At 39.4% G+C, this 27498-nt stretch overlaps 1 protein-coding gene across 2 annotated transcripts; it reads left to right on the top strand.

Moving 5' to 3' along the window:
* Positions 1-27357, top strand: LOC118213697 (insulin-like growth factor 2 mRNA-binding protein 3). 2 transcript variants are annotated; one of them, XM_035392741.1, is made up of 16 exons: positions 1-635; positions 1732-1792; positions 14200-14248; positions 15018-15069; positions 15173-15236; positions 16503-16784; positions 18057-18191; positions 18824-18946; positions 19038-19173; positions 19497-19628; positions 19848-19910; positions 23971-24087; positions 24528-24602; positions 24985-25116; positions 25672-25785; positions 26832-27357. In XM_035392741.1, the coding sequence occupies exons 1-16, from the start codon at positions 461-463 to the stop codon at positions 26925-26927; spliced, it is 1806 nt and encodes a 601-aa protein (XP_035248632.1). In that variant the 5' UTR covers positions 1-460; the 3' UTR covers positions 26928-27357. The 2 variants fall into 2 exon arrangements, with proteins under 2 accessions (XP_035248632.1, XP_035248641.1); XM_035392750.1 differs by lacking the exon at positions 19848-19910 and having other exon boundaries at positions 26832-27356.
* Positions 27358-27498: the final 141 nt, after the last annotated feature.

The raw sequence follows: 27498 nt of genomic DNA on the forward strand, positions 1-27498 counted from the left end.
TGGTTCCCATGCCATTTTCCCAAACCAGTGATAAATTCCATTATTGAACCGTGGAAGTGGGAATCCTCACGTGATAGGTGAATTTGTAGTTTGAACACGTGGCTCATTCAGAAAGCAGGAATATCCGAGTGTTTTTTCTTTCTCTCGATTTTATTCGGAGGCGGCGCCAGCATTAACGTGTGTGACATTTTCACTGTCTATCTGCCAAACGGGTTCTAGGGAAGACAAAAACTATTTTCTCCTCCCTTTTCGCCAAGTCCGCCATCCGAAAAGAAAAACTGCTGTAATATTATCTAGATAACTTGTTATTTTGCAGCGGGAGGGACCTCACGAGCAGACTGTATGAATATAAACAAAACAGTCTATCCGCTTGTGTACTGTGGAAGTGCGTTTCTCTAGAAGACCGGACATCTGAAACAAATTTCTTTTTCAAAACTGGCATTTTTCTGACCTGAGCGCCATGAATAAGCTTTATATTGGCAACTTGAGCGAAGAAGCGAGCTCAGTGGAGTTGGAAAGTATCTTCGAGGAGTGGAAGATCCCTATCAGTAGCCCGTTTCTTGTTAAAACTGGGTATGCGTTTGTAGATTGCCCAGATGAGAAGTGTGCTATGAAGGCCATTGATGCACTCTCAGGTAAGACAAATAAAGCAACTGGATCATTATTTTGATTTATAAGACGGTTGGACTTCATTTTTGTGGTTTCGTTTACTAATGTAACAATACTGGGCTAGTATAACCAGCATACGATTGTGGGTTAGAGTGGTGTAAGCAAGCTTTTCTTCCTTTCCACGCGTGCGGTCACCAGTCTCGAGGCTTAATGGTGCCGTAACACTGTCAAGTGTTAAGTTATGTTTTGCATATCTAAGAATTACATTTGGTCGTGCAGTAGCTATGTTACTATTACTTTTTTAAGAAACAGGCAACGGACGCTGTGTGGATTCGGTTGCTATTCCATTGCACGCGGGGAGGCAAGGCCAGGCGCACGCTATACCTAAAGCTGTAGCTACAGTAACTGCAAACTGTAATTTAAATAATTGTCAACTGTCTCCTGTTACCTTATTGCTTCTTGTTTTTACGGGTTTTGGCTAGAGTAGGATACTGGTGATTCAAATGTAAAACAGAGTTAATAAAAGAACCAATTATTCTAAGTTTATTTTATATTTAAATTATTTTACTATAGGATAAGTACAAGGGCGTATACACATTGTATCAGTGGTTATTTTCCATGCAGTAGATTGGATAGATACGTGGTTTACTGAATAAATGCTAGTTAAATTTTATGAAAACATGATCGATGTATGCCTCTCAAGTTGATTGGAAATTGCCTGGTTTATAAAATGTCTTGGACAGTTAACGATTTGGAAATAATTGTACAAAAATACTTTCCTGGAAGAAACTGAACCTCTCATATGGCTACATGAAAAATATAGGCTTTCATGCTTTGCATGGATTTTGCGCGGGACCGTGTGTATCTGATGGCAATATTTAGGCCCTTGCTTTTATTTGATATTTATGATGTTGCAATCTAGGAATGACATTTCACTATAAAAGGTACTCAATATTAACTGCCCTATCAGTGTGCGAACAAAATCTATTCACAACTTGTTTTTGTAAAAGATTTTTAAAAATCTGTTAAGGGTTGATTTTTATGTAGATTCTTTAGGAATCCTTAATTCACGCCCTTGAAGTTATCCTCACTCATGAATCTCGCATTCATTTTCTTCCTCAGGTAAAGTAGAACTCCATGGAAAAGTCATAGAAGTGGAATATTCAGTCCCTAAAAGACAAAGGTAATTTTATTTTTTTAAAATCAGGTTTTGGGAGTTGTTTTGGTAATATCTAGCTTTAATTTGTCGTTACAATATACAGAACGAAAAAGTAGGGCCTTACTCAAAACAGGATTCAACAAAAATACGTTATGTCGCTACATTAAATACAAAGCATTTAAAATGTATTCCCCTTCCCAAAAAAGGTGCAAGTCTTTGACGTGCATTCTTACAGTAAAGATTCGTAGGTTTTTTGACACTAATAGTTATAATGCTACGGATAGAAATCGAGGCCTTGTGCATACAAGGGGCACGTCTTGTGTTGAGCACGTGGACAGCATTTATAAAATGGCTCGTCTGTTTTGTAGCTCGAATTTATAGGTGTTATGGTTCAGAATTTTGGGACTTGGACATTCACAGAATGCCTAATTTATTTGACAAGCATTTAATTTGTTCCGTACGTTATTGAACGTGAAGCTAAATTGTGTCTGATACCGTCTTGTGCGTATTTTTTAAATGTAGCCAACGCAACGATATATTTCAATTTAAAGCATTAGTAGATTCAATGGTATCCTGTTTCTGTGTTGTGTGTCCATCCCACACAACATGGTTTTCTTAACGGTCGTCGTGATGCATTGAAATAGTCCTGGGTTTGTGTTTGGGCCTTGTCTTATTACATAGATTTACAGTTCTCTTGTAGTTGGTGTACTCAATAGACAAATACTGTTCAATATCATGTTGTTTCCACCTTGGACACATCGTGTATACAAACTGAATGTAGATTTTCAAATCTATTTTGTGAATCACATTTGGTTTTGAGTGGCTTAGTGACCAAATCAGCTAAACTTAAGTAGGTTCATAAGTAAACACTAGGAGAATGTAATAGATTGAGTTATTCTGCGAAATATGATGGCTTCTTTTTTTGGAAAACTGAGTTTTTGTATGCATTTGTTTCTGTCGTAATCTTGTCTGTAGTTGAGAAAAAAATGGTTAAGTTTTGATCATAAACCGTGATTTAAAAACAATTTTTTCCCCCAGTGTAACTTATCTTAGAAACGTATTAATTCGTTGTGGGGCAAGAAAAAAATCATTATGACGTATTTATGTAGGTATGTATGTTTTAAAAATCCCTGTAATTTTATGAATGGGAACAAGTCATTGGTGTATTAAGCGCCATTAAAAAAGTAAAGGCAAATATTTGAAAGGGGACATTGACATGCAAATTTTAGTTTGCCTGCTTTCAGCCTAAAAAGTGAATACTGCGTATATTTGTTAGGACAGTGTTTAAAAATACATATCTTAGCTCATTTGCTTCATGAGAAATAATTTGGGAAAGTGTTTAAAAAAAAAAAAAAAAAAAAAAATTTCATTGTTACTTTATGTTAAGGTCAGGTTTATATGTGAAGTAGTTAAATTCTTGTGTATTTGTATGATCAGCATTGGATTTGCGTGTAAACATGTATTTTGTTGTCCTTGTGCTTGAAAACCTGTGTGGACCTTCTCTTGTGGGTTATCTGTTATTTATCTGGGGGTGGGGATTTAGAGGTTAATGAATGTCGATGCTTGAGTATGTTTGGACAAAAAAAGTTGTTTTTATCCCAACTATGTTTTTAGCTCCGTTTTTAAATGATCTTTGAACACTGATGTATAATTCCAAAATACACTCCATTGGTGGAGACTACATTGTGGAAACATTTTGTTTTCCTGCACATTTCCATCTGTGGAGAGACGAAGAGTCATGCTTGTCACCTCTGCTCCTAATTCATGGAAAAATGTCAATAAGTGATATTAAAATTAGTGCAACCAGGAGCTAATTGGAACAGGGTGCTCTGAATTTATTATTCAAAATGGAATTCTTGGACCCTGGTGCTTTAGACCTGCTGTGGATCAGTCATCTCTCTGCCTGTAGGGATTAGTGGTGTCAGTCAACAGAGTCTCCGCCCATCCAGCTCAGACTGACCTTTGACCCAGTGGGGAAATGAAGGTTGGGAGGTTGCAGCTCTACAGCTCTTCAAGCCATGCAGGGGAACAGGAATTTTGTCGTGGGTTGGGTCTGTTCAGAATCGGCTGGGCGAAAGCGGGTGTGTATACTGCTGGGGGAGGAGGGGTGACGCATACATCAGCAGTGTTTTTTTCTTCTCCCTTTTCCCTCCCTCCCTGAGCAGACATAGGAGCAGAATTATTGTTGGCTTTCCATAGAGACACTATGCTCTATGATTCACAATGTCTATATCCAACTTCATTCCTGAAATTTTTCCTTGGGAGTTGGGTGTTCCTTGGAAAGTCATTGTGAGTGGAAGGTTATTCTCTTCCTGCATCTTGCTGGGTAAAAGTGTTCTGTAGTCTCCATGGTTAAAGTAAAGAATTTAAGTGTCCCAAGTGTATTATAATCAGCCCACACCTGTGTATTTTTTGTAAGAGTGCTTGGTTGTGCAAAGTTTGCATATTCTAAGATCGTGCAAATGGCGTGAGTGTTTCAGAGGGGGATGGGCGGGGAGACTGGGGGTCGGTGACTCAGTGGTGTCTCCTGCTCTTAATGAATTCACAGGATCTTAGGGGAAATCCCAGGGCCTGCATGCATGTTGTTTTTTTTTCGGGAGCCAGATATCTTCCTCAGGACCTGCAAGACCATACAGCTATGACAAGGTTCCATCGAAACCGTGTGTACAGCCACTTGGTTACATAATTGACATAGCACTATGTTTTAGTAGGAATTTGAGGATAAAAGAAGTGAAAGGCAAATTTAGACCACCACAATGCTGGTTAAGAGATCAAGGGGCTAAAGAATCCCCTCCTCGCGTTTCAATCCTTGTCCAAGACTACAAAGAGAGATTCTCACCAGTAACAACATATCTCCCACAGGAGGGTTCTCCAGTCCTATGAACCCTATGAGGCCTAGTATGCATGCCCTGTGCTTTCATGTTTTAAATTCTGTCATCACTGTGGTGTGTTTAATGCTGAAAATATAGCAATTTTATAATACAATATATTCTTCATTTCACAACAGAAATTTTTTTATGCCTATAGAAACTTGTATAAAATCACATACATTGTTAAAACATACAGGATAGTAACCATTAGTGTTTACCACGAAAGCACTGTGGAAATTTCACTGTATGACGATGTATACATTCTGAAACCAGGGAAACTTATGGCACTGCTCATCTATTTGATTCATGCAGACTGTTCTCATGTTGTGCATGCAGTTTGGACATTTCTGCCCTGTAATGATTCTGTTGCGTTGTCATACTACAGCACTGAACATTCCGTATTTTGAGAGAAGTAAGACAATATGGCCAGTGTCATAGTACAGAATTTTGAGGCAGTTTATATCCATTTCTACCTACTGGCACGTGCATATGCACATAAATTCAGTGTAGATTGTAGCTGTTGAGAAGAAGGACCCTTCATTATTGCGGAATTGCTGACGGAATTGTGGAGCCGACCTTTGGAAAATCAATTTGTTTACATGGATTTTGCATGTGATATATTGCGTGCAACTAATATAATGTATATTAAATTGGGAGCACAGTTCAGATGTGTTTTAAAAAATTATTTGTAAAGGAGAGTGGGGCAGTTGGTTCTCCTTACCTTTTAAATTTTTTGCTTTATTGAGACTGGTAGGACGGAGAGAGGGTAACGGATAGAGAAGGGCCCACAGCTGAGCGTGCCGTGGTGGGGAGCAGACCCCCCCACCCACGCCGGGGAATTCCATATGGCCGATAGTGGGCTGCACTACGGACTGCACCGCATGTCTCTCCCAGTTCAGATGTTTTTAAACAAATAGAAGTGTTTAGTTGAAGTTGTTTTGGTATGCTACACGTGAAATGCCAACCAACTTAGTTGTGGGGGTTGTGCCTGGTTCGTAACTACCATTGCACAGATGCAATTACTATGCTGTTTCCCTAAAATGGCACAGTATGTTCAAATGCTCCGAAATGTGCTTGATTTTAATTTTACTGATGACTGAAGGTTTCACCAAGGTGAGAAAAATCAGTTAGCCAACTGTGAGATTGTGCCTTCACCTCTTTATAAAATTCTTTGAAAAATTGTTCCTAGAGGAAGCCATTTTTAAGTATAAGTGCTGTTAATACAGTTTTTTGTCCAGCCTCCCATGTATTATTGAAAATATTAAGAATGTTTCGTTTGTTTAAATATATTTCACCCAATCAATGAATATCATTATAAAATATTCCAGGATTGTAGTTTAAGGTGTCCTTGCTTACAATCCCAATAGGCTGACTTTGTCACTGGAAAGGAAGTGCAGTGGTTTCATGTCTCGGGAAGAGCTATCAAATTAATTATGGTGAAATATGTAGTGATTATAAAGGTGATGGCAAAGATGCATGTGAGAAGTTGTGCTTTTATGCAAAATGGAATATTTGTTTTGTGGTTGTCTCAAGGCGCACAGAACAGTAGAGCACACCCAAATTCTTTATGCAAGTCCAAATAGAATGCTGACAGAAAGGTGGAACTCAGAAAACTGTCTGTTTACAAAGACTACAGCATGACAAAAATTTTACTCAAAAAATGGTATTTTGACAAAAGGCAGTGTAGCCTCCTGATGTTTTTAAATTGAGATCTATTTGAATGGCAAGCAATGGTTAAGAATGTAATCTGAAAATGTACAGGTAATTACTCAGAGCAGCATTTTGAGTCTACACAGAAAATCAGGAGGTCAACAATGCATATTAAGCTAATATTGTGTTCAACAATTTTCTAATAATTCATGATTTAAACAAAAAGCGCACAGCTCTAGTTCTTTACATTCTGTTAGACTGGTTTTCTTCTCCACTGGCGGCATTGGTTTTGTTCAGTTTAGCTTTGAAACGGTCACACAAGTATTTTTTATGTTCTTGATTGATGTTGCGACCTGTTTGAAAAGGTTCTCACCATTACATTTCCCCTTTTGTGTGAACTGTGTTAACCCACATTTGTAATGGGAGCTTAATTTGTTCGAATTTTTGCATCAATTTAATAAAAGGTGGGTATTTTTGTTGTTGTTGTCGACGGTTGTTGCAGTGCTCGGTGTAGTGTGCTCAGAACGTGGCCTGTTGTAGTATTTGCGTTCGGGGCTCTGTGTGTGTCCGTGCGTGCGTTTTCTGCGGGAGGGGCCCCACCCTATTCGCTGTTCTCTGGCTGTCAGTGGGGGACGAGCTGCCTTGACTGCAGTAACCAGACCCCTTCCCCCCACTCCCACAAGGCATAGAGGGGTCTCATTCCATGGGGCACCTTCCTCCCCAAAGCCCAGAGAATTGGGAGCGCAGAGCGCGGGAAATTGTCATTGTCCCCCTGCCTGACTTAGGGGCTCTCGCTGAGGCTGCCTGTGGAGGGCAAGGGAGAGGGGGGCTGAAATGTCAGGAATGCAGGATTTCCTGGAGGGATGATTTAAGCTCTTTGTTCTATAGGTTATTCTTGGCAGGCAAGTTCCGTTTTTTTCTTTCCTCCCCATGTTCTTTTGATACAGTATCTTAAGGTGTAGCAGCTAATGTTGTAAAGATCGTCTTGGTTGTGTGACATGGAAATAAAAGCATGCAAAAATCCATTAAGAATGAAAGAACTGGTGTAAAGCTCACACAAAGTTATTTATTAGTGAGCAAATACACAATGTCTCAACCCTTTCGGTCTTTGTGAAGTCATAGCGAGGGAGTCACATGCATAGCTACGAAGGTTGGTGTAGTACAGAAAGAAGTACCGGTCAAAAAAAATGCGAGCACATGATTAATTCATATAAGAAAGAAATGAAACTAAATATTAAATATCCCACCATCCCAATGACGCCGTTTCAAAGATTGCAATTGTATAAAAACAAATGACAAAATTCACAAAGATATGAAGTCACATAGAACCCACCTAAACCCAATGTTTTACATTTGTATACAAAAAACATTTCTATAAATATATTCGCATAGAATACTTGTTTAAGTTTAGTATTAAGTGTTTGAATATTCAGAAAAATTCTGGTGCATATAAGTATGCATAACCTCTGCTGAAATGGTGGTAAAAAAATCTAAATAAATCCCACCTTTTACAAAAAAATCTTTCATATATTTGTAAATTAAAAATATATATATTTTGTGATTGGCAGAGGAATCAAAAGCTCACTATCTCCACTTATATATATGCCATCTACTTTTGCACATGAGATCTTTTGTGAGTTTTCTTATGAAATGATAATCAAAACTTTATTTTCTTTATACACTGCAATACACCTTATGAAAAATTATTTTAAAAGTCATGACTTTTTTGGCCTGAGCATTGCAGTACACATAGACCCACCAAATGTTCATGTGTACTATATTACTCATTGTAAAAGTTAATGGTAGTTTTGGATTTCTAGTACTTGGATATATTCATCTCTGAAGACAGGTTTACCTTTACTCTTGTATCCAACAGACTTCACCATTGCTGAAATTTACCTTATTTAATGCTTTGAATTTTTATTTTCCTCAATGCTTCAAAATGGCACATTCTAAAACGTCTTGATATTTAGCACTTTGGTGGTTCATGGACTGTATAAGCTCTTATACAGAAGGTTTCTGCAGTCATACCACCAGGAATGTATTTATGCAAAAAAAGGTCAAATATTTAAAATTATTGTAATCTTAAAATGCACTGCTCTTTTATTCTGAGCAGCATGGGTAAAACCAATCAATTTTCCAGTGAAGCTGATGCTATTTTCCACACTAGTGACCACGTATTACTAAAGGACCGGTCAGAGGAGAGGCATTTCTCACTGATGAAAAGAAACGGTCTTTGAGTTCCTGGTGTGACATTTGGTGGGAGGAGCTAAAGCAGAACCTTGGTCTGCTGAAACCCCTCTATCTTTGGTGGGATGAATCCGGTTGCGGCCTCCTGCTCAGACTCCCAGTCATAGTTGGGGAATGATGTACTTTGTGGCAATTGGACAGTTGTCTATGTACTTAATAAAGAACTTAAAATCATCTTTCCCAAGTAACAGACTTGTTGAATGTCAATGACTGTTAACAGCAAGTAGAGATTTGCACACTGCAATGAAAGGAGTGTGAGGTGGAGACACTAAAAGTTGTCCTTTTTGACTTCAGTGCCCAGTTACATTTGTAAATGGAAGTTATGCTTACAAAAAGTTAATGCATTTGTGTGATTCATTCTGTGATTCATGACAAATACACTTGAAGGCTGGCCCATTGTACATGACAAAGCATTGAGCTGCCATTGTTTTTCTTTTCCTTTTTGCTGCTGAACATCCCATCGTGGATTTGTTGACTATAGTTTGGCTTGGCCTGGCCTTTTCCCCTCCCTGTTCCTACGGTCTTAAATTGGTGTTAAACCAAATATGCATAATTAATAATAAATAAATAAAAAATCAGGAAAATTACACACACACACTCACACGCAAATTCCTATATACACTGCTGAATGGCCAGGCCAAGGTTCATTCAATGGACATTTTAAGTAATGAAATTATCGAAGACATTTTAACTTGAATGTGTTTGTCCCACACTTTAAATATAAGGGTCATATCAGGCACCGTTCAGAGGAAAAGGCTTCCATTCATTTGTTGCAGGCAATATAGCCTGTGAGCTAGCATATGTAAATTTAAACTGTGCCAAAATATGAACCTGCAAGAGCGTACAAGTAAAGAATACAAGAAAGTGTTTGTTTAGTTTAGACCTATAACTGCCATGCAATCTGTGGACTACAGGGCACATGATACAGGCAAAGTTCACAAAGATATGTCACATGATGTCCCAAGACCGTAAGGTTACATCAGTGGCACAGCAAGAAAAATGGCAGTTAATCTCACACGCATTTTTGCTGTCATATATTTTTATGATAATGGGTATGGCACAGTATGGGTCCTAAGCCATGTGACTCATGACCAATCACAATTTGTATACATTGCATCACATGCTGAACCAACTTCAGAGATCAGGATCATGCATGCATGCATACTTTCATCAGTGCAAAGGAACCACCAAACACTAGGAGTGGGCACACTTCAGTATATGGCATTATATATATATATATATATATATATATATCCCTGTTTTTATGTTCATTCTATATCTAATTTCATGTGAAGCACTCGGTGCATGTAATTTCTTTATTGTAAAGCACTTTGAACTGCATTCCTTGTATGAAAGGTGCTATACAAATAAAGTTTATTATTATTATTACACTTATCAAATTGATGCCAGATTATATATTTTTGTTTGTCTTTGAGGACTAAAATCAGTAGCATTGAAAATTAATCGAATTAACATATTTGCCAGATGTAGCATGACCACTACAGCATGTGAACATTGGAAATTGATAGAGCAATCTCAGTGATGTCATGGACCTTTTTGCTATATTTCAGGGTTTTATATATATATAGTGATCAAGGGAAATTTCCATAACCACACTAACATGCATTCATTGTATGCAGTATGGTCATGATAATATGTAACCCTGCCAAACGTAAGTCACACAATCATCTGTATGCGATTCATCAGGGCTGAAATTGTTCGTTTTGGAGAAAAGGAATTGTGTGCGTGTGTGGTATGTGTGTGTATGTATACACTCTCAACTAAGCCATTTACTTAGGGGAGTCTCTCAACTTCAGTTGGGTGTCTGCATTGTGATTTCATGTCAACTACAATTAATTTTGCATTGGATCTTAACAGTGACTCTACTGAAAGTGTCTGGGGAGGAGTCACAAAGACCAATTTTGACCACCAATTGCTTTTTTAAAATAACCAATTCAAGCAGGCAGTTATGCAGCCTAATTACATTGCACTTGCAATTAGTGCGGGAATTCCCTGCAACAAAACAGAAAATGGACATACTTTGGGCTTTCCATGGTATTACTTGACTAATTTTGCAGTGGTGGATTTGTTTGTCATTGAAAAATGTTGCTAGTGATTCAGACTACAACTGAGATTTTTTAAAACCAGCTATATTTCATCATATGTTGTACATTCTTATGATTTACCATTGCAGTCAGTTTAGACAGACGGAGGGATGTGAAGCGGTCAGTCTTTGCTGGATTATCTTTGTTATATGGATGGTATGTCCTGATGGCTTGCAAAAAAAAAATGTATGCAAGATTATGCAACATGGTCGTGTCAGTTGGTATACAAATAAAAAACCAAAGAGCTGAGGATGAATATGGCGAAAAGAGATTGGGAGCTTCACTGCTCCTGTGGGCAGCAGTGAACCCCACTCTGAAATACAAACGAAACTAAACTGGTCAAAGAAAGAGCAGCTTTCTGGAAACCGGAGAAACACATGGAAATCTAGACAATGCCGCCATATGTAAAGCAGTCCTATTGTGTGTAGTGGTGAGTGGTTACAGGGTAATCAAGATTGACCTGAACTCCTTTTCCTCCTTTCACAATGATGCTCAAAGAGAATCTGATAAATCTTCTGGCCAAACAAGATCTCAAGCATTACCTCACCTGTTAGGTCACCTCCCAGGGAAAGGGAATGGCAAAATGACCAATATTGCCCACAAGGAAGGTGACCAACCTAAGAATACCTGTGGGCAACCAAAAGACAAGCTATCCAAGAAGGACTTTCATTTTGGAGTGTGACAAGGAACCATTTGACATGGCAAGGACATTTTTTTACTCTACAGGGAGCAAAGAGGACAAAGGAAAAGTTAGTCATTTTGATAAGATTTGACCGGATGATATAGTGTAAAGTTGGATGCATTTAGTATAAAGGAGAGAACCAGTGAGATTTTCTGCAATTGATTCGATGTCTGAACTGCAACCCCAATGAATTAGTGAAAAATCTGGATACATTATTATGCCATTAAAACTGTGCCATATGAAGATGTTTTATTTAGCAAATTACTAAAATTGTTCTGGCTTCAGTGTTCAATATGGGACAAGTTGTTAATCAATTCTACACTGCTAGCACTTGCTGTGTCATGGGACTATGCTTCCCCCCCTCTCTGTGCTTGTGTATGCATTCAGTAGCTCTGGATAAGAGCATCTGCTACATGCTAGTAAAGTAAGCTTGCCCAACTGAAGGACCACTGAACAAAATTCTGATTTGTTTGACAGTTTAATACATGAACATGGATTTCTGTGGTAAAACTGGCAAGTATTACTGGTATTACAATGTTAACCTGAGACAGGTTGGCATTGTAGATACAAATGGAATAATTGCACCAATGCAGCATGGGTGCACTGACTAGAGGCTATAGCTGCACTAACAAGAATATGCTAACCAGCATGGTAGGGTTGTGGTACCCGAGGCTCAAAATAGGGCTTTGGTGGTGACTTTGTGACAGCGACTGCGGTCGCTCCAGCTGTACTACCACAGTCATCTCCACGCGTTGTCTCCTTATGTTGGGCTACATTAAGAATGTAAAGTTCTAGTCTTCAAGAGAGACCACCATAGTGCATTGAGATGTAGGCTATAAAAATGAAAACTGGAACAAATAAATATTTATTTTAGGGTTACATTTTGTAAGTACCAGGATTGGGGAAGGGGGAGGGGGTGGGGGGTATAGCCTATACTGAAGGATTTAGACATTATGCAATAGTGGTATTTGGAATTGTAATGTCTTTAAATGAGTTTCTTTTTTGTCACTCAAAACACAGGGTACAATATTAATTGACCCTTTAACTAGAATCCATACAAATGCCAATTTAATATATTTAAATAATTTTTATATATTCATTCAAAGAATGCTTGCACCATCCTTTTTATCACTTGTATTACTTGTGCCCTATAAAACATGAAGGGCTTTTCAGAATTGTATTTCTTTGTTCGGTCTGTGCATTTAGGCAAAAACAGTGTAGGCTAATACAGTAGAATCCACCATATTGCATAATGGATTATCGCATAATTAGGGTATTTGCATAGAATTGCCAAATCGCTTACCATTTCCCATTCATTCCATTGTAAAGAGATTGCGTATCTTCATAAACCATTAGCACACATTTTCATGGAATTCTAGTCTAATTATGTTGCCTACTGATCTATAAATTGGGGAGAGTTACAATAAAGGCAATAGTTTTTGGATTTTTCACATTTACTTAACTATTTAGCCTAGCACTGTGAAATTTTTTACTTCAAACAGCTTTGACATGTCAGTAGTCATTAGCCATTTCAGTTACATTCATAACTTGTTCGAATCAGATACAATTTAAACCAAAATACACGCAGTTCGAGATTATGTTCAAACCACCCTGCATGATTGTAGCTGAGGTGTGGAATAATTGTAACCGTAAATGAAAACTCCCTATAATTTGCTTACTCAGGCTTTTTTTTTCATACAAATGTTAATTAAGAATTAATTAATTAAGAAAACATCCAATGGTAACATGAGACCTGCTACATCCTCAGATTATATAGTACGGGCATTATTCATGAAAAAAGACACCTTAAACATTGACGCACAAGCAACTTTGTCACTTGATGTGAAGTGAGGTGTGGCAACGTCCAATTCAATGAGGAAAGCTGCTTTAGTTTTTTTCTTAACACCCAAGTAAGCTTTTACAAAGCAAACGGCATACATACAGACCAATCTGGTGCATGCTTATTATAAATGCCTGTGACCAGGTGGCTGTTTCTTTTCCATTAATCACTTGGTTCCTCCAGAAGATGAGGCAGTGTCAACACAGCAAGCCAATTAGGTGACCACATTTAACATTAAACACTGAACTAACTTAAAAAGTCAAACGCATTGAGTAAAATCTTTAATACAATTAAGTGGAATCTACTGTAGTTAGTTCACCATGTCCAAGGTTGCCTGTAAACTTTAAAGCAGTTGAAACTTTTAAAACCTGAAATGCAGTCTCATTCAGGACAAAATTGTACCAATAAATTCAAAGAACATTTCTAATCATTTTACAGGTTTGTTCTTTTTTGTTTGATATCAGGGGTGCTTAGGCTTTAAAAAAAAACACTTAGGCGGCCAGCCTAAGATATTTCAATGCAGGAAAAACCCTGGACACTATTATAAAAATTTGAGTCTGAACAAATCCATGAGCCATTCTCTCATGAGGAAGAAAAGATTTGTTTGTACATAAAGTTACTAGCTAACGGGTTGCAGTTTCTCATGTACAAGCTAGTGAAAGAAATCTTGAGTACTTTGTTCATAATGTAAGTAAGCCTGTAGTCAAGGCCATGAAAGGCTAAGTTTCATATCGTAAAGATGCAATGGAGAGTTTAAGTACTAGTCTCTCTTTGTTTGAACATACAATATGGCCAGTCACAGCCTACTGTACATATTCATCTTCATATCTAACAGTATAAACTCTAACAATTTGGTTGGATCGATATGTTGCGAAGAGCTTTCAGTTTCTCAGTGATGGGCTATGGAGACCCTTTTTGGTCCCCAGATACCACATAAACATTGAACCTCTTGGGGAATAAAGGCCGAACCAATGGCTCTCTGTCTAGATAATGTGTGAATCGGTGGTAACATCTAATGGGCTTTCTCTTCTCAGAAGCAGCAAATTGCAGATCAGGAATGTCCCCCCTCACTTGCCATGGGAGGTGAGTTCCATTTTTATGCTTCCTCATTCTGTAACAATTTGGGTGTAAAGATTACGATACGCTGTTATTTCTATGTAGTTTATCAGAATGCTTTGAAAGTGTACACTTTACTATTTGCATTGTTAATGCTTTGCCTTCCATCTGAATTCAAAATTGAAAGTTTTAATGTTTATCTGGGGTTCAGCTATACCTTTATTTTGTTTCATAGAAAAGTTGCAACGCGGCATTAAAAGGACATTTTTAAAATCATATAAAGTACTAATATGCACATTTTATGTCCTGTAAACCTAGAACCTGATTCTGTTCCAGATGATGACACAAGCTGGCCTTGCCACCCAGAGAGTTTCATTAGTGTGAATGGAGAACTACAAACCCCTAAACAAAGATTTTTTTTCTACAGATCTTTGATAACTTACAGGCACCAGGGTTTATGTAGACAATTGTCTTGAGTTTATCAGCGTGTGGTTTGTGGGGATGATTTCATAGCTGAAAAATTTATTTTGGGGGGTTTTGAGTTCCATCAGACAGGATGAGCTGTTCAAGAGACCATTTTGTTGTCGTATAAGGAATTAAAATCTACTGCATTGACATTACGTTCTTGCTCCATATGCAAATTCACAATGTTTCCCAATTTGTGAGCAAATTTGAATGCCTGAAACAATGTTAAATCTCTTATTGTGCATATCTAGATGCTGTGCTAACTGCGTATTGGCCTTTTTCTCTCCGCGTCCCTCACTTTCCCTCTCCCCCTCCCTCGATGTCTCATCAGGTTTTAGATGGCTTGTTGGCTGAACATGGCACTGTGGAGACCTGTGAACAAGGTGGGCACGGTTCCGCTGCCTGTGTTTATAGCACACCGAATAGTGATTCTGAAATGGACCCCGCTGTACTTCAGTCAAAATGAATTCATTTCTTTGCTTGCAGTGAACACTGAGACCGAGACTGCGGTTGTCAACGTTAAATACGCCACCAAGGAACAGGCCCGGCAGTGAGTGCGCCCCACTCAGCACACAATTTCACACGCCGCTGTTTATTCAATATCGAGCCGCAGCCCGCCTGTTTTTCTGATCCTGGCAGGCAATGCGGCTTACACTTTTGCACCTGGTCTGTAGTAACGGTCTCCTGCCAGCATTAAATAATTTTGATTACTTTCAGAGTTACTTTTTAAAATGTTTTAATCAGCGATTTCAAATCTCACGAACAAAACGTGTAATGATCAGATCATAAAGCGCGGACTTACGTGGTCGCTGTTGCCCTCTAGTGTACACAGAAAAATCCATTTGTATTCTGGAGAAAGGAAGATGGGCAATTTGGAGGAATTTAATTTTTCCCATACACACACACTTCTGTGTCTTTTTGAGAAGTTTCCATATAAAAATATGCAGCTTGCTTGGATGCATTAGTCTTCATAATGTGGCAGCAATCCGTCTGGCTCTCATGGTTTCAACTAGAGGAAATTTTATTTGAAAGGGAAAACTCATCTCAATCAGATTTCATTGTATTTTTATTTTCAGATTGTTGACATTGTGATGTAAATCATTTTCTGGTGGATATACTCTGGGTTGAATTCTAAGTTCCCTAAATGTAGCGGGAAGCATCAGCTGTAGTCAGAAATGGCACAACAAGAATAGCGCAACAAGAACTTGCAAATACAAACTAGCAGCCTAAATCTGAGCGTCTTATTGTGGCTAGTTTCACAGAGCTTTATGTAGCCTACCTGTGAGTTTGGTCTTTTGTTATCCATGGTTAAAAATTGTTGCTATCAAGCTCTGTTATATGCACTGATCACCACTGCAATACCAAAAGATCACAGTGAAAATATTGGTGCCTTTTAAGGCTTTGCTCCTTTGCTTTTTTATAAGTGACCGAATGTGTGTTAAAGAAAACTGAAATGGAATTGTAAAAACTGAATTTGAAACCATATTGAACTTGAATTTTTAATTTGAAATTAAAGTGAAAATTAAATTGAATAAAGTATATAAAGAAGAATAAAACTTCAAACCATACATTCAGTTTCATATAGTGAAATACATATTTAAGTTATACAATTCAGATTATATTTCTAATTCAGGTTTCTTTTCTAACTACAATAACTCAGTTTAAACATTACAAATTCAAATAACCACAATACAAAAGTTATGCATTTCAGATTCTATTTGTTGACACACATTTCTGCCCATAACTTGTGTATTGTGAGGCTGTGCGACTACTTGTGTGCCACCTCAGCGCAACCTGCCGTTGCTGTTTATCCCAGGGCAATGGAGAAACTCAACGGTCACCTGATGGAGGACTATGCGCTGAAGGTGACCTACATCCCGGACGAGACTGCCCAGCAGGATGCTCCTCAGGCCGGGAGGCGTGGGCCGGGGCCTCGTGGGTCCCCCAGGCAGGGCTCCCCGGGGGTGGGGCCGGGCGCCAGGCCAAAGCTGCAGCCCGACGTCCCCCTGCGCATGCTGGTGCCCTCGCAGTTTGTGGGCGCGATCATCGGCAGGGAAGGGGCCACAATACGCAACGTCACCAAGCAGACGCAGTCCAAGTATGTCCGCTTAGGCCACACCCACTTTCCGGCTACAGATGAAGGGTGTGGATTCACACTGAGTTTACATTACCATTTAGTCATTTAGTTGATGTGCCTCTGCAGGGCAGTTTACAGGGTACACAAAAAATAAAATGGCTTTCATTTGTTATGCGCTTAACCATTAAGTGGTTCATATTTACCATACTCTCTGTATATTTTGTTGTGCATGAGCCTCCTCCACTTTAAATGGCCCTTAAAAACTGTTTGCTCAAATGCTTATTGGCTGCACTTACACCCACATTTAGGTATTTATTGTCCTACATATTCGATAATCATTTGTGTGTAAAAAAAAAAAAAAAAAAAAAAAAAAATTTGGGTAAAAAAAATATATATATCAAAATAAAAGACTTTGCTTAGTCAGCATAAAGAATGTGGAATTTTGCCAGTGACTGAAATTCAATCAGTACTGATTTTTTTTCCCCCCACTTTGTTTTGAATCATGTAGTTCTGCCAGGGTTACATTCTTTCAGTACTTACATTACATGATTTTGATAGCTGTTGAAATGTAATAGAAAATTTTACAACATTATTGCAACGCTTGAGTTTGCTCAGAGGGGAAGAGTTTTTTTTTAGTTGTTGTATTAGATGTAGTCATGGGCGTCATTGTCTAATAAAAATGAATTGACTGACATTGAAAGACATTGCACAGTAAAATGTTGCTAGCAATTCTCTGTTGACCTCAGGCTTGTAGTTTTTCTACGAACAGTCACACTGACTGAAAAAGGTGCTGCAGCATTTTCTGTAAATGCATTCTCTCAAGGATAAAATCATATTGTTCGTATTGATCGTATATCATATTGTTTGGTTTCAAGAGGATAGATTAAGATTAGGTAAACTCTAATTTGTTTTAGATGGTTGAACCAAACTTATCCGTTCAGTTGGAACTAGCTGTACATACAGCATGAGAGTAAAACTGACCTCTGACCTGAGAAGTTTCTACATTTTATACATTTTATAGTTTTCTTTAACCAGGGAGGTCAACTAAACACATCTTTTCAAAAAATCTGAAAAGTGGATAGGAAACACAAGGGCTTTTTGTCACCAGTCAGGTGTAGTAGAATATTTTGGAGGGTTTTTTTTGTATGTATGAATCCTATGAATAAAGGAGGGACCAAAACATTTTTTAACACTGCTGGAAGATCACTCCATTTTTGGTGATCAAAGACCTTACCTGCATTTTAAGTATGTTTTGTGTACCAGCACCATCTCAGTGCTTCCTTCCCTTACCAGGATTGATATTCATCGGAAGGAGAATGCTGGTGCGGCCGAAAAGCCCATCACAGTTCACTCCACGCCTGAGGGCTGTTCGGCTGCCTGTAAAACCATCATGGAGATCATCCAGAAGGAGGCACAAGACACCAATTTGTGAGTTCTGCTCAATTGCTTACCCCTTCATAACAAAATACTGAAGTTGGTGGGGGGGGTGGGGAGTGCCAGTAAAAAGCTAAGGTGTAAGTGGAATTAGGTAGTCCAGTTAGCACCTGTGTGAATGTTTTGCCCAGTGATCACACAACTTGCATTGGGTAGATACAAGTTGGGTCAAGTTGTACAGCCCTGTAAAGAAATGTTAGAATTCAGCTGCCTATGAACAGCGTTCATAGGTTTGGCAGCATATTGTAGCTATCGGGGCACTGAACGTGAATAAACGTGAATAAATGGTTTTGGTGGATTGCACTTGGATTGTACACAGCGGGATGAGATGGGGGGGGGGGGGGCTTACCCAGAAGACTCATACCATGACCAGTAACATACTCCTCAGTGGGTCTGCCAGCCATTGGATTTGCTTTTATACTGTGGGCTGCATTTCTACAAACCTGTTTGCGTGTCTTGTATACCTGTGTGAAAAGGAAAAGGAAAACCCTGTGGGGTGATATCGTGTCTACCTGGGAAATGTTATGATCAATTTTATTTTCACGCAGGGTGTTTTTGGGTTTGAAGTTAAATCATAATCACCCGGGCAATCATGAACACTCAAATCCTATTCCGATTTGTTTCAGCACTGAAGAAATTCCTCTGAAGATCCTTGCGCACAACAACTTTGTTGGCCGACTGATCGGCAAAGAAGGAAAGAACCTGAAGAAGATCGAGCAGGACACAAATACAAAGATTACCATTTCCCCGTACGTTGCCACCCACACCTTACTCTTCCACTCTTTCAGCATTTCAGCTAAAAGGCCCAGAATGAACCCCGCTCCTCTGGCGTGCTCTTAGTCTGCAGGACCTGTCACTGTATAACCCGGAGAGAACCATCACTGTGACGGGGACTATCGAGGCGTGCGCCCGAGCTGAGGAGGAGGTCATGAAGAAGATCAGGGAGTCTTACGAAAACGACATGGCTGCTCTCAATGTAAGTATGTTGGGCTGCAATAATATTTTCTCAAGTGGTCCTGAAGCGTATAGCAACAAGGAGTTACAGAATTTCTTTTCCACCAGCTTGGAAACTGAAACCTGAAAAATGAGTGGTTCCCATTAGGTCAGTTGCTTCAATTAATCCATTGAGACTTGATTTGGAACACAGCTGAGGACTCCTGCAGATCCTAAATGCTTTGTAATTACTTTATATTGACTCAATATGTTGGCAAACCTATGCAATGCAGCCTCTCTGTTTGTTTTTGCCATTGTCTGTTGCCATGGTGTTGGCACTGACGTAGCGTATGCTCTTCTCCACAGCTCCAGTCAGATTTGATCCCAGGGCTGAACCTGAATGCGCTGGGTCTGTTCCCCTCCTCGTCCTCTGTCATGGCCCCCTCCATGATGGCAGCACCCTCAATGGGAGGGCAGTCCGTGCACTCTTCCTTCTCAGTGAGTGGTTTGTCTCCTGCCCCTCAGTGCACAAGGGAGTATGATTGTGTTTGAGGTGTTTTAGGTGTTAGGTTTTTGAGGTGTTTAGGTGATAGGTGTTTGAGGTGTTTAGGTGTTAGGTGTTTGAGGTGTTGGGTAGGCAGTCTAATGTGTACATCCCCCCTGTGTTCAGTGATACGAGGTAACTGAGGGCGTGTAATGTGTACCTTTCTCCTGTAGAGCCCATTTGGGATCGATGCATTTTGGGCATCCACAGTGTCAGTGGGCAGCCATGCCCCTGGTGTAAGTGACCCCTCCCAGAGTGCTTTGCATGGCTCTGCCTGGCTGCTCTATAGATGGAATGTAGGAAGATTATGTTGGTCTTTCACAAACTCCCAGGTCCCCAACTGCCATAATTTTTGCCAAATGGATATAACCGGAAGTGAGTCACTGGAATATGGCACTGCACCTTTGGACTATATACATTATAATCTAGTATTGCCTTCCCTTATCCAAATGTAGGCTACTTTTCCAAGATGGAATAAGATGGCAAATGATCAAATCTTTAAAAAAAAAAAAAAAAAAAAAAAAAAAAAAAAAACCTTACTGGCTGGAAGAAGAGTCTTGCATTTGCAGTATTTACTTTAATTTTGCATTGGCTTTCTTGCTTGGTATCACTTAAGTGTGCAACAAAAATTAACTTGCTATTGGAATAGTTTATTACTGAAGTGGACACATCCACAGTGATACTTGAACAGCATCAACAATTCTCTAGGAAATAATTCAAGTTGAATCTAATACTGTAAGTATTTGGCTGTTCTGTTGCTATTCCTGATGTTAATAGCTAGCTAGGTAGTATCCCTGCTAACATAAAACATTCTCACAATGTTTCTGTAATGTAGTGGTAATGTTATAACATTGACATAACTTTCCAGTGACACTATGAGAACATTTTGTTAGCTGGGTGAGAGCTACATGCCATCATCACACATTTTAATTTCTACAGCTGCCTGGTTTGCTAGCTAGATTGCTTCCATTATAACACCTACATATTCGCAGCTGACTATACTTCAGATGTTCATTATAATAATGGGCTAGTTTGAAAGCTTCCTTACCATTAACTCTTTGAGAATTGTGAAGTGTACCAAGCTGGATTGTTAGTGACATGTTTTCATTCATACAGCTAATTACCTAGCTTACTACACTCCTAGCATTTCATTCTGCAGTAACTAGCCAGCCAGTGTCCTGCTAATTGCTTGGGGCTTTTCATTGCAGTTGCGCAAACATTCATTAAAAAAAAAAAAAAAAAAAAAAAAAATCATACTTTAATTTCAAATGTCATGCATATTTCTTTTGTAGTGAATTACAAACGTAATATGATCAGCTGCATTTTCTGTAATGTACTGCACCACAATCAATACCGGTGTTGTGTATTCCAAAATGCAGAACTACTTTGGGAGCGTGGCCTACTAATTATATGTGCATCAGGTGTACTGATACATTTTGGGGTCTCACATCATCAGAGCACAACAAATGATCTTATCAGCCTGGTGTACTGCTGTACAAGGTTGCACATTATACTGCTGTGGCTGTTAGGTGATGCAATTGAGTAAAATTATTTGAACTGAATTGGGGGGAACTGACTAAATAGACCTTTTTGGCTCAAGCTAGTGTTGTGTTCAATGTATTTTTAGTTTTACGGATATATATATATTTATATATATATATATATATATATATATATATAATGTGTGGATATGGATGTTTCCTGTCCGTACACTGCTTTAGTTAGTGTACAGGAAAATGCAAAGCGAGAGACTGGATTGCAGGGTTGGTGGGGTGGTGGTGGCTCGTTGTGGTATACAGTATGCCGCACCCCTCGGCCTCCCAGTTCCCTCTTATTTGCAGCTTGAGCTGGGCTACCCCCCCTGAGTGCTTCGCTTAAGTATGCTGCTCGCTTGCACTGAAATTGCCTGGTTTCCCAAACAGCTTAGTACATTAAAGGTGCCAAGAATCTGCGTTTGTGTGTAATCTTACAGTGTAGATATGTGGCAGAGAGAAGTGCACCCTTCGGTCCACAGCTCGACTCAACCACCCAAGTGCACTTACGTCAAACAGAATGTGAGACTTATGTAACCTTGAGCTCCGTCTTGTGGTTTTTTTTTTTTGTTCCCCCTGAGTTAATCACGTCTGCAGTGCATGCTTGAGCATGTTTCAGAGTTACTGGATAAACATACATGAAGGAGGGGAACCTCTTGAAACAGTTATTGTTTTCCAGCAGCGATTTCCGGTCCTCCTTTGGGTATTTCCTTGTGTGTGCTGGTTTGAGTCGCAGCTGTACCCACTTAATCGTGTTTTATAGAGCTCTTACTCGGGAGATAATTTTTATTTTATAGTTTTCAACAGTTATCTTCTATAATTCATTTGTGTAATGAACTTTGTATTGAAGATATAATTGTGGGACAAAGAGGAAATTAATTTCACATCTCTTTGGTCGAATTGTATCTTTTACATTATATATATATTTTAGTCAAAGTGATTTATTGCAATGAAATTGCTCTTGTGTTGATTTATTGCCACGGGGCCTGTAGCAATTAAATAATTAAGTGTGTTCACTCAACTGCTTCTCTCGCCAGTTTCAGTGGAAAAAAGGTACCATTATTTTTAGAACAGAAGTTCCTTTTTTTGTTTCATTTGCGGTGAACGTCCAGCATATGACCGTCACATGATCCAAACCCAGATCAGTATTCAGTCAAAAACTAGCCCAAACCTACTAACTAGATGCAGGGCTCTACTAGGACCAGAGTTTGGAAGTACTGTTTTGTATTCCTTATATATGAGTCCTGGTGGTTTATCACAAGATTTCAATGAGGAAAAACCTAAATCCACCACCTCAGAGATTAGGACTCTTAACTTTAATGTGACGCATACTGTATCCCTTTATCCATTCATACTGCTTGAACTGGTGACTGGTGGGTGTGAGCTTATGACTGCAGAACTATGGGTTATATATGGAACAGTAGTCCGACAGTGATGAGCCTACATCCTTGTTTCGGATTCTTTGGATGCGGGCTCAATTTGAGCTGATCGGCTTCTCTGCTTGGCCACCACTTCTTTGTACCTGAATGTATGATTTACGAAGATGATAAAAAATTAGGCCTACCTTAAACAGCATATTTTTTTTGATATTGATAATGATTGGCAGCCAAAGTATTCTATAGAGGTTAATGAGTATTAGAATTGGAATAGAAGGTGTAACGTTTCACTGTAGAATATTCTGTGCCATTCTGAAATCGGACCCTGAAGGTTCCATGATGCAGGGCAAAACTGTCTGAAATCCTGAGCTTAAAGCTCAGCTTAGCTGAAATGGAGATTCTGTGCTTCCCGGCCATGTTCACCCCCTCCCCCCACCTGCTGCTCACCCAGGAGGGCGTCATAGTGCTTTCCTGTTTGTCTGCTAGGAATCTCAGAGTTGAACTGGATAACAATTTGCCCTTTCCTCGCCACCTATTCAGCCCTGCTTAGTCTAGGACCTGGCAATTTCTGGAGTATCTGGAGTACTGCAACTACCTTCTCAATGGGCTGCTTGCCTCCAACATAAGCAGCTTAAAAATACTGTTGCTCGCCTCATCTACAACCCAAGGCTCAGAAATGTCAGTTCTTTTCTCATCTACTTCCACTGGCTACCAATATTGGCTCAGATCAAATTCAAAACTACAGTGCTAGCCTACCGGGCAGCTGAAGGGACCACTCCATTGTATGTTGATAAGATTATCGGACTTTACACACCAGCCAGGCCTCTTCTGCTATCTTTGGTGACGTGGCTACCCGTGCTCGTGCCTTTCTGAGTAATGTCTCCTGTCTGTTTTGGCCCCCTGGTGGTGGAATGTGGTCCTCACTGCAGTCAGTGCAGCAGAAACTCCACCCATCTTCTCATGCAGACTGAAGAGCCAGCTGTTTAGACTGCACCATGGCTCCCCTGACCTTCTTTAGCCTATCACCATATTTTCTTTGGATTTCCATTGGGAATAATGTTATAGACATAGCTGTGAAGATAGGTTAGCTGTATAGTGGCATTTACAACACTAGTTGTTGGTTTGTTTGGTTCACTTTACTTTATGTATTTTAAATGGGCCTTCTTAGCTGCCTTCAGTATTGACATTGAACTTTTTGTACTCCTGAGAGTGAAATTGATGTTCTCCACTTTTATAAGTCACTCTGGATAAGAGTATCTGCAGAGTGATTGTAGTGCAATTGATGTAGGCTTGTCTCTAGTGAATTAGGATGGGCTTGGTTATTTCATGTTTCAATCTGAAAACTGCTCCTCCCTCCTGTTTCTTAATCTTCTGTTACCTCTGTACAGCCACCAGAATCAGAGACTGTACACCTGTTCATCCCAGCACTGGCTGTAGGAGCCATAATAGGAAAACAGGGCCAGCACATCAAGCAGCTGTCGCGACTTACAGGAGCATCCATCAAGGTACGTGAGTCAGTAGTACTGCCATTGGTATGAAGTACGGGATGTAACATAAAATGCCTTTAACATCTCTAATTAAACTAAATGTTACATTTGACATGTATCCAATAAATAATTATACACACCTATATTTATGAGGCTGTCGAAACCATCTTATGCTGTCCTAAATTTATGTACTATAAGAAAACATCAATGTTTAAACATGTTTTTAATGTTTCATAATAATAAAAAAAAAACCTCATAGTATTTAGTCTTATGTATTAAATTATTACATTCCTCGTATGTCTATACGTTTTATGTGACATGGATTAATTCACATTCAAGTCACATTTATCACCCTGTACATTGGAGTTTCATTTGGTTTGGGGCCTGTAAATATATATGAAAATAAATAAAAATGCTTTTTATTTAATAGACTTAATTAATGTAATGTGTGGTTCCAGATTGCTCCTGCTGATGGACCTGATACCAACCAGAGAATGGTGATCATTACTGGCCCAGCAGAGGCTCAGTTCAAGGTCTGTCTGAGAGTTCCTTCATATCCTTTTCTCTGTTACATCTACTGAATGTTCTGTACCAACTGTGCTTTTTCTGAAGATGCCCATGTATTTGTTTATTTAGCCAATGCTTAAAGAGAAACTGTCATGATAATAGGACATTCAGTACATCATGGAAGCAGAAAGGGACATTTACACTGACAGTAAATGGGTGGAAAAAACAGTACTAAAATAAAATGACAGAAAAAATGATGATTGATCGTCATGATAATTGAGCCTAATATGTATCCACATTTGTAACAATGTTATCTTGCAACGTAACTACAATGGTTACTAATGGGTCTGAAAAAAGCAGTTGCATGCCATCGAAACTCACAGTGTAGCGATTCCAACCCCTCTGCAGGCTCAGGGAAGGATTTTTGGAAAGCTGAAAGAGGAGAACTTCTTTGGACCCAAGGAGGAAGTGAAGCTGGAGGCCCAAATTAAAGTGCCATCATCTGCTGCTGGCAGGGTAATAGGCAAAGGTGGCAAAACGGTAAGTCAGCCTGTTGCATGATCCTCTGAGAAGTAGTGTGAGGGGTGAGTGAAAAGTTTCACATCCCAGATGGTTCCTGACCACACAGGCCTTTTGGCTAATTCTTTTGCATTTGCCCCATGTTTAAATCTGTTGTTGTAGGTCTCCTAATTAAGATAGGTTTGAGTACAGAAGTAGTGTGGAGAACATACCAAACTGCTCAAATAAATTGCACGGCATTTTGTTTACCTCATATGCAGTTAATTGGAACCTAATTAGCGATGGCCTATGACTTTTTTGTAATTTATATTATTATTATTATTGTTATTATTATTTTATTCTTTTTTTTTATTTCATGCTTTTCTGAAATCAGACTTGTGAGTCTGTACAACTATCATTAATATTATGGGTATTTAAGATTCCCAAGATGTCTGCCATCCTTCCAGTAAATAGAGGTTCTCAGGGCAGCCTGAGGAGCCCATGGGAGTGAGCATGCTAGTAGTGCTATTGCTAAATGTTAAAGCCGTCTGGTTCATTTAAATATGCAGTTCAGTAATCACAGATATATTCTTCCAGGTGAATGAGCTGCAAAACCTATCTAGTGCAGAGGTGGTTGTCCCAAGAGATCAGACACCAGATGAGAATGATCAAGTCATCGTCAAAATCACTGGTCACTTCTATGCCAGTCAGGTAGTTTATTATTTTTTTTATTGAAATGGAATATATGTGCATGTATTTATGTAATATTTGGATGATCACACACAGTTTAATAATTTTTGGGAGAAAGACTTTTTTTCTTGATTTGGTTAAATTGCACATTTGCATGCACTTTATGAATTTTGGTTTCACCATGTAGAAATTACAGCACTTTTTATACATTTGACCCCCTATTTCACGGCACCATAATGTTTGAGACGTATGTTATGTAAATGAAAGTAGTAATGTTTAGTACTTTGTCACATATCCTTTGCATGGAATGACTGCTTGAAGTCTGTGACCCTTAGACATCACCAGGTGCTGAGCATCTTCCAAAAGGAACTGTCCAAGATCCAAAACACCCCCCCTCATCTGTGAAACATGGTGGTGGGGGTGTTACGGTTTGGGCATGAATAATTGCGGTACTGACTCACTTAAATGGCAAATGGTAAATGGACTGCATTTATATAGCGCTTTTATCCAAAGCGCTTTACAATTGATGCCTCTCATTCGCCAGAGCAGTTAGGGGTTAGGTGTTTTGCTCAAGGACACTTCGACACGCCCAGGTGCGGGGTTTGAACCGGCAACCCTCCGACTGCCAGACAATCGCTCTTACCTCCTGAGCTATGTCGCCCCTGCAACATAGCTCATGATGTTGATGTAACTGCTGATAGCAGCAGCAGAATGAATTCTCAAGTGTATAGAAGTACTTATCTGCTCATGTTCAAGCAAATGCCTCCAAATTCAGTGGATGGTGCTTGGACGTGTAGTTTAATCGCATGCTTTTTAATTTGCTTTATTACAAATCAGAATTGTGAAGTACAGAGCCAAATCAAGAAAATAAGTCTTATTCGAACATTATGGAGCTCATATATATATATATATATATTTGGTTGATAACCTAACGATGGTAAAATGTACTCTGGTTGCCTCCCAAGTTAGTTTCTCACACTTTTATAAATGTCATATGTGATGTTAAGTGTATCGTGAAATATCAGATGGCACGTGACACATTTTGTTTTCCCTTCTCCCTCTTGCAGCTTGCTCAGCGAAAAATTCAGGAAATCTTGTCCCAGGTACAACGGCAGCAGCAGAAACCCATGCCTGGGGGCCAGCCCCCCCAGAGGAGGAAGTAGCAGGGATTTGAGGCAATACCTAAGCTCATCAAGGAGATAGACAGCAGACCAAAGAGGAAGGAGTGGCTTTTAACCGCAGCGAGGATGACGAAGGAGCTCTCTCCTCCCCCTTGCCACCCATGGTGCTGCCCCTTAGTGACGGCTTCAAGTACCCTGCTGGGCTGGACTCAGCCCCAATGAACTTCAGGAAATGAGGGGAGGGGAGGGGAAGGGGGGGGGTTTAGGGTGGGGCAAAAGAATGAAAGACCTCTTTGCTGCCCTGCTGCTGTTCTTTAATTGCCACCTCACTCCCCCAACAGGATTTGTCCTTCTGAATGGTGTGTTATAGGTTAATGACGCTTTCTCTTTTGATCTCTGTGGATTGTGAAAAAAACATTTCTCTCATAGCTCCTTATGTCAGGGTGGGTTAAGGAGGGGGGGTTTGTAAAGGGGGTGGGGGTGGGGAAGGGGGTACCATAGAATACCCGCTATAGCGGAAATGGGAAGTATCTTGTCCCAGTATTGATAGTGGCATTTTATAAATTCAGGTGGATTTTATATGTGCATACAACCACCATCGGAGTAACCTAGA

The sequence above is a fragment of the Anguilla anguilla genome, chromosome 1 (assembly GCF_013347855.1).
Source record: "Anguilla anguilla isolate fAngAng1 chromosome 1, fAngAng1.pri, whole genome shotgun sequence".
NCBI lineage: Eukaryota > Metazoa > Chordata > Actinopteri > Anguilliformes > Anguillidae > Anguilla > Anguilla anguilla.

Excerpts from the sequence above, each read along its gene's own strand:
- LOC118213697 (XM_035392741.1), top strand. The coding sequence starts at position 461 with ATGAATAAGCTTTATATTGGCAACTTGAGCGAAGAAGCGAGCTCAGTG. Across the intron at positions 1,793-14,199 it reads TCAGTCCCTAAAAGACAAAG|AAGCAGCAAATTGCAGATCA; the intron begins GTAATTTTATTT and ends TTCTCTTCTCAG. Across the intron at positions 19,174-19,496 it reads ACGACATGGCTGCTCTCAAT|CTCCAGTCAGATTTGATCCC; the intron begins GTAAGTATGTTG and ends TCTTCTCCACAG.